Source organism: Octopus bimaculoides, chromosome 9 (assembly GCF_001194135.2).
Source record: "Octopus bimaculoides isolate UCB-OBI-ISO-001 chromosome 9, ASM119413v2, whole genome shotgun sequence".
NCBI classification, from domain to species: Eukaryota; Metazoa; Mollusca; class Cephalopoda; order Octopoda; family Octopodidae; genus Octopus; species Octopus bimaculoides.
Genome location: NC_068989.1, coordinates 21,663,810 through 21,674,497, shown reverse-complemented (window position 1 = coordinate 21,674,497; position 10,688 = coordinate 21,663,810). Strand labels below are relative to the sequence as shown.

Below are 10,688 nucleotides of genomic sequence, written 5' to 3'. Positions count from 1 at the left end.
TATGCCTCTTCTTACCCGTCCTGTTTTATACAATCGTAAGAAAAACTTTCAGTTTAGGAATGCAATGTAGAAAACGGCAAAAACAGCAAAACTATACGACCAAAGCGTAATACTTACTTTCCACGTACTCCAGCAATGTCGTTAGCTCCTTTAAACGCTTTAGCAATACGTACAATCTGTAGATTGGTTTTCAACGGATATTCCTGTCCCGTTAAGTTTATGAAATACTTCCATTTTTTATATTTTAATAAATCCTTCATGCAGATTAACTCTGCTTCAGTTTCAGAAAATTTTCCCCATTCAACGTCGATAATGTGAGATGCAATGTAAACATTAGGTAAACACTCTGCTATCGCTTTCACGTCACTCAATATCAAAGGATCAGAACTTTTATCAACGTGAATGCAATAGTAGTTGTGTGGACGGTAAATGGCCCTCAGTAAGTGTTCAACTTGATCGGGTTCTTTGTAAAGTACGATGGAATAAGCGAGAGGAAAGTCCTTTTCTTCGTTTGTAACATTCTCCATAGAGACATACCTGCCACGTTTCCGAAATTCATCACAATCTTTGCACAATTTTTTAGTATATTCTCCAATTGGTAAAAAAACGTGTGGATGTAAAATAGAGTATGTTTCTGCATTCGACGAAGCAAATTCATCCTGGCGAGAAAAGAAAAATGATTTAAAGCTAAGCAGATAAAAGACACACACACACACACACACACACACACACACACACACACACACACACACACACACACACACACACACACACACACACACACACACACACACACGTATACACGCACGCACATACGCAAGCACTTACTCATTCACTCACTCACGCAGGCAAACAAAGTCAACACCGGAGTCATGAGAAGAGAACTGTTGCAAGGAGACACATTAGCTCCCCCTACTTTTTTACTCAGCGCTAACCCCATTTACAAATCTGTTGAACCAAACCGCCATGTTATGTACAAACTATAAACCTTCGTTTCTATTCGGAAGACTTGGAAATATTTAGAAGTGATGATATCCAGAAGGAAAACGTGACAAACTTTTTACAATTTTGGCTAAACCATAAACGTGAGTCTACGGTTAGACAAAAATGCCAACGCTACTATAAAAAGAAATAAATTTATTAAAACTGAGAATATTGAGTAAAATACAAATATCGAAACCAGAGAATAAGACCAGAACTATCTATGGAAGTAGATAAGAAATTAAAGGGAAAATAAGAAAAGATTCGTAGAGAAGTATTATTAAAGAAGTCATTTCAAGGTTAGCGATGAGATTGTATGTAGAAATACGCTAATCATCCGCGTATAAACAGCTTCAAAATAAGTATCAGTGTTTAAGCATAAGCAAACTTTAGGCTAGTACAAATACGTTTATAGCATATTTCAACTTCAAATGGCAAATTCACTGCAGTTACCGTGGAGAAAATATTGTCTCTTATGGTAAAAGGTTTAAAAACACCATACCTGACGAATTCCTAGACGCAGTGTTTCTACCGCTTTAACCGTTATCAATAGGATATACTGAAGAGAGGTATCTCTGGGCAGATCTAAAGCCATAGCTTTAGCTAAAACATAGTCGACAACATTGATTGAGTTGCGCTAATAGGCCGCCAGGTTGGGAGAAATCCAACAGTATCATCGTCAAGCAGTTTTACGCATAAGCGAACTTTAGAGTAGTTAAAATATGTTAGGGGGTATATTTCAACTTTAAGGCAAATTTACTGTAGCACTGCAGTTACTGAGCAGAAACCTAAAGTTTGCTTATATATATATAGTTAATACAAGCAGGAAATTAACTACACAGAATAAAACGATGTAGACAAGAACAAAAGAACATAAAAATTAAAGAAAAAATCAAAATCAAAGTAGAAATCCAAAATATACTGCAGAAAAAAAAATTGAGAGACCGCTTCGCGGCCAATATTCCGCAAAGTTCCACAAAGAGTGAAAGCCAAGAATGCCTCTAATATTCTTGGTTACGTAAATGCAGAAACAGCAAAGCTAATTATAGTTGATTAATGCCAATGCCAATCTGCAAACAACTACAACACTTTAAATATTGAAATAATATCCTCCCTCACCGCCCACCAAGGTGTTATCGATAGAATACTCCTACTCGTGCTCTAGCTAAAGTTATCATACTGTAAAATATCTGGTGAACCAGAAAATACTTAGAAGCAAAAGAAAGTTGATAAGTTAATTAAGGAAACACGGAAATAGACTTTTTTCTTTAGTAAGGAAATGATTAAATAGAAACCAGAAATTAACTACACTGCGATTAAATATTCAGATAAGAATATAACAGCAGCAACTCATGGAGTTTAAAGACTCGATAGAGGAGAAATAAACGAAAAGGAAAGTTAACAATGGCTTAAAACTACTGGGCTAAAAGCGACAATAGGAAGCCTAATTCTAGCTGCACAACAGCAATGCCAAACTACAAACAGCAATTAAAATAGTGAAATAAGATTCTAACTTTAAGTACATTCTATACAATCAGTAAACTGATATAATTGACTACATCAACTTTGGTGACCCAGCCCTTGCCAACTACGATTGCTATGTCTATTTGTAATGTACCAAAACTTATATGCAAAATCAGACAACGTCCTAGTAATATAACCTCTTTTAAGGTTACGTTGCTAGGTTGTAATCATACATCGTATTTGATATATGTTTATAACACACTTTGCCCGTTTTTACAAAGATACTGCGAAGGTGATGACAAGCCAAGATTCAATATTGGTGTCAATATCTCTGGCTGTTATCATTATATTCTTTTCCTATATAGTGCGGCACGACGCAGTAGGTAAGCCTATAGCACACGGTTTGTGCTTACTTCTTCGACTCATCTTGAACTTAAACAGAGGCACATATTTTAGTCAAGAGATCAAAATTCCTGCCACTCATCGGCTACAACCCTCTCTCTGTTTATTTTAGAGAGTATATGGAAACTTCTCACTAATCATGGGAAAATTGAGCAAGAAGATACTATTTTTCTCAACATACCACGTCTGTATTTTATTATTTTTTTTCAAGAGCTACTCCATATCGAGGAGGCAAAACAATTATGCTGTTATTGATGTTATTCATGCTACTTGTACTGGTTTTTAAACTAAAATTATTGTTTTAACTCTGTCGTTTTTTGTTTACTATCGAGCACCCGTGTGACAAATCCATTTAATTTTCGATGTCTTTTAATAATTAGAAGGCGAATTTGTTTAACCTTAATAGCAATATATTAGAACAAATAATTGACATATAACATTGATGGTAATCGATGGATAACATAGGAGCTACGGGAGACACAGTAAAGAAGATTAGAGACTAACAGCATAAAAGATCACAATCTGGCAAAAGATAAGTTAAGGCCCATAAAACGTAGGAATTACTAGCAGACAACGACTGTAGGGAATATATAAAGTAGAGAACACGATAAGAACTAGACATTAGAATTAGTCGTAAATAGCGTCTAGCGTGATAGATTACTGTACAAATTAGAAATGTTTTTTTATCTTGTCGTTTGGAATGACAAGGTAATGCCTTTTCGAAGTTGCCTCCAGATAGTTTTCAACACCTACGAAAACATTTGAACCTATTGCTCGAGGGCTGAGGGTTTTAAATAGATGAAGTCAAAGGTTAAACAAACAAAGGTATTTACCTGTCTTATAAGCGCTGCACAGTCAAACGGATCCATGGGGGTATCATCATATGTGAGGATATTTTCGTTTTCTGGAGGTGAAGGTTTAATATTTAGGAAATATAAACACATTAAACAAATGAATAATATGAGTGAGATATATCTTGTTTTCTGACGATAAAGTATGTGATGAAAGGCACACCATTTCCTTAATCTGAATAAAAAATAAAAACATAAAATAATAGTGTCATTTAATTAATTGGGAAATTAATTATTTATCAATCAACTCGAAAAATAAAACTCGTGAGACATATATTTCTTCATATTCTGTTTTATCTTTTGAAGCCTAACAGAAGTTAGAAGCATGTCTGAAGGATAAGAAGGTCAAAATTACGGTTTGTTATGTGGAACAAGCGACACCACAATAATGTTCGATGGTATAACGTTGCGAATAACAAAATTCAAAGGCTTGGATGTGTTGTTAAAAATTTCGTTTCCCAGCAACTACATTTTGGGTCCAGTCTTCTACTACAGCTCCGGGCTGACCAAAGCCTTGTGAGTAGATTCAGTGGATGAAGACAGAGAGATGACGTTATGCATTGGAGTGTCAAACAAATTCATTCGTTCCTTTTTACTGTTGCTTGAATTAATACGGAAAATATTTTTATCGTAGTGTTTTATATTTTATTTGTAGCTGTATTCTCCCTCCATAACTTAAGTTTATCGTTTTTGAAACTTGAATAAATTTTACCTCTTTTCAAACATTTGACGATGGAATGGCAAGTAGAAAGGTATAAAAATTATCGACACCTTCTTCTCATCGTTTCCAATCAAGATTCCAAATTGTCAAAGCTGCTCGAGACATTTAGGCTTTAACACTTCGAGGAGTCTCTACGTTCCAGTCGAAGTTTTCATTTCAATGAGTATCGAATGAACAAGCTCATCCACCAGGATCCACACCAATCTACCATTAAATTGGCCCAGTAGATAGGGCTCGTTACCTTCTTTCGATGGTCAAAACGAAAATCTACCTATTCAACAAATACCGTGTGACCCATGCAAGCATGACAAAGTGTACGTTAAAAGAATGATGATGATGATAATAATGATGGTGGTGGTGGCGGGGGTGATAGTGATGATGATAATAATACGTGGAAAAAGTTAAAACGTTTTTTTTTCTTCTCTCAGATGAATGTGCACTCACGAAACGTGAGATTCCTCTTTCCCTCTCGACAAAATTATTTAAATTCATGAAATTCCTTATAGGTCTATGACAGAGCATGCAGAATGAAATGTAATATTGTTCATATACTTTGGTTAATTTTTGTAAATTTATTTTTACTAAACACTTAGATTTTGTTTGGGGAGTGGGCGCTTAGGCGTCGATATCGGTTCATTGTTGTTTCTATATCGACAGAAAGCATTTATGATCCTATAAGATTTTAACTATTGGGACAAAACTATTAAATTTCCAAGGAGTAGGCCATGTTGTTTTTGTCACCTCATATAGCCACATATAATTTTGATTACTAGTGCCGATACAGTAAAATACAAGATCATTTAATTTTGTGTCAGTTCCAAATCCAAGCCAAAATTTTCTTTTCATATCATCTAAACGAAGTCGACAAAATACATACCAGTAATAAACTGCCTTCCAATAGTTTGTCTGTCTATACAATCGATTGTCTTTCATTTCAACAAATGCTTAGAAGTCAATATTAATCCATTACCTCCCATAATTCTATTAAATGGAATTTTTTTAATGAAACTTTGATTTCTAACATAAAACAGCCTAAGAAACGCGCTGGAACGATCAAAATAACATTTCAAAATAACATTTTAAATAGAAATAAGCGAGATATTGGGTGAAAAATTAGCAAACCTCATTTGAATATCAGAGAAATATACCTAGTAGATATAGCAAAAAGGTTAGATATGTGTAAATATTGATAGATAATTACGAAATTTGTAATTTTTAAGTGATCTCATATGAGATCACTGGTAGGTAATGGGTTAAATGCATAAGTTACTTAAAATTTGATGGTATTTAAACACTTCTCTCAATATGTCCCCAATCATTTTCTAGACTTAATCTGTTACCCTGATCAACACTACCACATGACTCATGGCTAACTTTAACGGAGGCCGCTCCGCTATTAGCATTTGAGTTAAGTCTCCACCCTGAACATAATTTCTTTTCTTTTGTCATGGCGGCTTTTCAAAGTACCATAATCACTTTCTGTACCTTTGTAATTTTCGGGCTACACCATTAAAAAAGATTTCATAAATTTCTCGTACATGCAGTGAAGCCATAAAACATTATTGTGAATAATAATGTCTGTGTTCGCTTGTAAGTAGTCAAAATTATAAAAGATGCTGACCTAAATTTGTCAGTTGAAATCTATTAAATAAATATGCTTATTCAACGTATCCTGTGGCAGTTAGTCGGTGTACACAGTACTTGACCAAAATTATTCTACTTCAATAACAATGTTGTACGAGATAGTTTCAAAAAGGACTATTTATGTTTAATAAAAAATAACATATTTACTAAGTTTTAACATCATCATCTCCTTCGAAATATTCTCCTTGCACAGCAATACACCGGTCCCAGCATTCCTGCTACTTTTGGAATCCGGCCTGGAAGGAGTTTTCCGTAAGCGAGCCAAGGACCTTCTGCGATTCGCTCTGGGTCTCGCCAACGGTGTTAAAACAGCGACCATTGAGCTGTATTTTCATCTTGGAGAAGAGATGAAAGACCGTAGGTGCTAAATCTGGCGAATAGAACGGGTGCGGAAGCGACACCATGTTGTTCTTGACGAGAAGCGCACGAGTGAGGAGAGCTTGGTGACAGGGTACATTGTCGTCATGAAGAATCCAATTCTTCGCGCTCCACAGATCTGGTCGATTTCGCCGAATGTCCTTCTTCAAACGCTTCAAAACGTCGCAGTAGAACTCCTGATTGAGGGTCTGGTCCTGGGGATCGAATTTTCGTTGCACAAAACCGCAGATATCGAAATAGACGATGAACATGCTCTTGACTAAGTTGAGGCTCTACCATGCTTTTTGAAGCGCATGTGCCACTCGAAACATTGCGTACGATCCATTGCCTCGTCGTCGTAAGCTTGTTGAAGCATGCTCAATATCTCTGTAGCAGACTTCCCAAGTTTAATGCAAAATTTCACGTTAGCTCTTCGTACCTCCTGCCCATGACAAAAATCACGGACTACAACATACACGTAATCACAAGAACACAACTTGTACAACTTAAAAAGTAAACAGAGCAATGTCACTCGGTATACTGCCTCATGAAGGTCATTTCTAGCTCTCACCGCACAAGCAACCGTGTGCTACCACCTGTTAGTGCGCTACAGAACTAGTCCGGGAACTTTTTGATATCACCAGGCAAGGAAAGCTATGGCGGTATGACAATCATACTTTCTGTATCGACACATTGTGTATTGTCAAAAATACTCCAATATTTGATCTCTTATAGAATATTGCATAGTATATTGATCGAAATACTAGCTCACTTATTAAACCTCAAAGCTCAAGTCAATTCATACGGCACATCTCAGAAACAGAATATTCTTTTAAGTTTCGAAATTAGGGTTCGAAATGAGATAAGTACTGTCATGAATGTGTTAACGAGCTTGTTACAATATTGTAGAAATACTTTTCGCTTCACTTACTAAGAACAGGCATTTGAATGATACTTTTTTATACAGAATACGATACTCCTTTGTTACATAACAAAAGTAAGACATGTAAAACTTGCTAGTAAACTCACGACGAAAGAATGTTAACGCCATGTTACGAATAAATGTTTAAGTGAAGTCGCCGGTCTTTGTGCGTTTCTAATTGGCTAATTTACGTCTACTATGCTGCATTCATGGAATAGAAAAACATTGTCGAGGTAGATTTCCTACAGTTGGAGACCTTTTCTATTGCTAGCCTTCGCCTAATTCCGTGCAAGGTAATGTTTCCCCATAGCCGGACGGTTTTTCGTGGTAAGTTGGAAACGAGATATATCGCTTGTATGATGGTGAAGTTCGTTTATACAACTATCACTCAATGACTAGACATGGAGATGCACACACATGCATACGTGTGTGTGATGAAGAGAGAGTGAGAGAGAGGGGAGAAAGAGAGAAAAAGAGGGGGGATTTTTTCAGTTCCCTCTACAAAATCTTAGAAGGCTTTGGTCAGCCCAGAAGTATTTATACATTCGTTCCTTTCTCATGAAGAATCTAACCGAAGCTCCCTTCCATTTTTCCTCTTGCACATATCACACATCTACATACCTCCGCTCTATTATTTCAGTAATCTCCAAATACGTCTTAAAAATAATCATTATCGGATAGTAAAAACATTTTTCTTATGTTTCTCAGATTTCAGTGATATGACTTCTCTCTTATTTTGGTAACTTTGTTCTGTGTTAAGTTACTACCTAGAAAAACTAATTTACCTCAAATAATACGTAAATATGTTTTCTCTTCTATATAAATGTTTGATTCATGTTAATCAACCATTTCCAGAGAATGAGTTATACCGTTTTTGCTATTTCATAATAGTATTGTAAGGTTTTTTTCATCTGTTCTTCAAATTACCAATCCAAGACATTTAAAAAAAATTAACTTTCCTGTTATCCAACGCAGAATAATACTTTATGTTCAATGATATCTTCATGATTCTACAGTTCTCTGTACATTCATTCTGTCAGAAATCCCATCTTTATGTAAAGCAGTACATCATCTACTGTTTTTAACTATCAAAGTTAGAAATTTGTATTTTCTTTTTGGTTTTACTGTGTTAATCTTTCAGAACTAAAATGATTACAATATATGTTTAGTATATTTTAAGGCTTTAAACATTTATTTGTGTAAATAAAGTTATCGACATGTTCTTTAAATCAATGCAAGCAACAAAATATGCTTTTATTATTATTATTATTTTTTTTATTTCGGCTACCCTACGACAACTAATTTTAATGAAAGTTTTAATTTCTGTCATAAGCATTTATAGTGTTTAATATTATTTATAGTTATTTTGTATTAAATATACTGAGGAAGAAACATTCTAAATTTGCATGTTTTTGGAATGCGGCTAACTTACATGATATTTTTATAACTTAATTCGGATTGTGTTGGATTACATCAGATTATTAATATTATTATTGTTTAAAATGACCCTTCTAATGCTGCAGACTTAAAATTTTAAAACAATGTTGACTAAAATTCCTTCTGGAGTCTCTCAGGGAATCAAAAGCTTGATACTCAAGCTTCTTTAGTTTCATAGCAGCTCCACCCCTGGCTGTGAATATGGTAAAAAAATAAATAGTTAGCATATAAATATGCATCATAAACTTCATAGAGTCATACCCAGTCCTAAAAAATAGCATTAGTAAGCAAAACTCATATTTGGCATTGTGACTGTTCCATAAACATCTGGTCAATGCACTTGGTCGAGGAATGAAGTTGGGTATGTCTTCGCTGAGGAGCTGTCAACAAATCGTGAAGCGGTCTGCGAGGAGACTACATCCATCTTTCCTCTGCACAACAATACCGTAGAAAGAATATGCTTACATTCTTATTAAACCTACAGTGAGACTAAAATATTTCAACTTATCTTATTCCTTCTGTGGTGGGAATAAATAGACATATTTCGATAACACATCTTTTAAGATTCTTTACGTTCTGAGATTCCCTTTCCGGGATCTATAAAATAAATGAAAGCCATATAATCGATTATATCCATCCCCTAAATCTGAGCACTTGCTCAAATCAGATTTCCATGTAACATGTGCTCTTGGACTGGAGGTAAAGAGCTCAACCATCTCCGTCTGGTCTAAAACCACTTGCAAGTCGTCTGGGTGTCTGTAGGAGAGGTCACTCTACTACAAACTTTCGTGGCAGACCTCCGCCCTGAGAAATACTTCCAGCAATCTCGAAGGCCCTGAAACGGGTTATAAGCTCTGGTATTCCTGCTCTGATAAACCATTAAAAAAATGTGAAAATCCTGTCGAATTTACCATTCAGTATTTCACTTAACTCTTTGTCTGTCCAATGCATTCTCATAAGTTTATTCTAAATGTTTGCTTTCAGACTGAATTAGCCCTTGTTTCAGACATTTTTAGTGATATAAACTTTTCCTTTCATAAGTCCCAAGTTACTTTAAAGCAGTGGTTCTCAACTATTCATTACTAAGCACCCTGGGAATAAACTTTGTAAAAATGTTGCGCATATTTAGATCTTCAAGAATAATTCTGTATATAGTTTCCACACCAACTCCAAACTGTATGTTTATCGTCGTTATAGACACTCGGCGGTCCTATTTTCTGATGTTCGTACAACTCTGTCCCTCCTACACCTCTCATAGTCTGTCATCTCCCCGCTACTGTTCTTGAAGCTTTTGTGCCAATGAAAAGCAGATGCTCAGTTCATACAAGTTAATCCATAAGCAGTCTGGAGTTTTTAAGTTTCTATAGCGTTTTTGCCCAGTTTAACAAAACATTATTGCATAGCAAGCTTCTTCATGTTCCAACTGCATTCTGCAAACTAGTCAGCTGTGTCATGCAGTACTTAGTAGGATGTGTTCAAAATGCTGTTATAACCCTCTCCTTCAATCTGGAATTAAAAAGTTGGCAGTTCAGTTTAGTAATGGTTTACTAAAATCACAGTAATCTTGGACATTTGTAACTGCTTCTCCCCCAAAAGTCTCAAAACATCTGGAATACACATTGTATATAATTTTATCTGTCTGTCATTTCTATGATTCGACAAACGTGCAGCCAGCATTATTATATCCATTGATCATGATTATGGTATAGCGGGTGAGAAAAAAAAAACTCCTTGTGCTACGAGTTGAGTTTAAATAGTTCTGGAATCGAATTCGCACTTCATATGTCGATAATAACTACCTATAGTTAACTTGAGTTGATTTAGTCGATTGTCTCGCGCTCTTGCCGTTCTATGGCAGACTCGTTTCTCTGCGAGTTTATGTGGCGCTGGGGATACGAAAACTGCAATT

At 35.5% G+C, this 10,688-nt stretch overlaps 1 protein-coding gene across 1 annotated transcript in view; it reads right to left on the bottom strand.

Moving 5' to 3' along the window:
* Positions 1–10,688, bottom strand: part of LOC106881829 (beta-1,3-galactosyl-O-glycosyl-glycoprotein beta-1,6-N-acetylglucosaminyltransferase) — a 51,549-nt gene that overhangs the window by 22,414 nt on the left and 18,447 nt on the right. Inside the window, exons 3-4 of the mRNA XM_014932347.2 lie at positions 3,681–3,873; positions 118–659 (exon numbers count right to left, since the gene is read on the bottom strand). Of these exons, the coding sequence (XP_014787833.2) occupies positions 118–659; positions 3,681–3,873 (735 nt within the window). The remainder of the gene's footprint in view (positions 1–117; positions 660–3,680; positions 3,874–10,688) is intronic.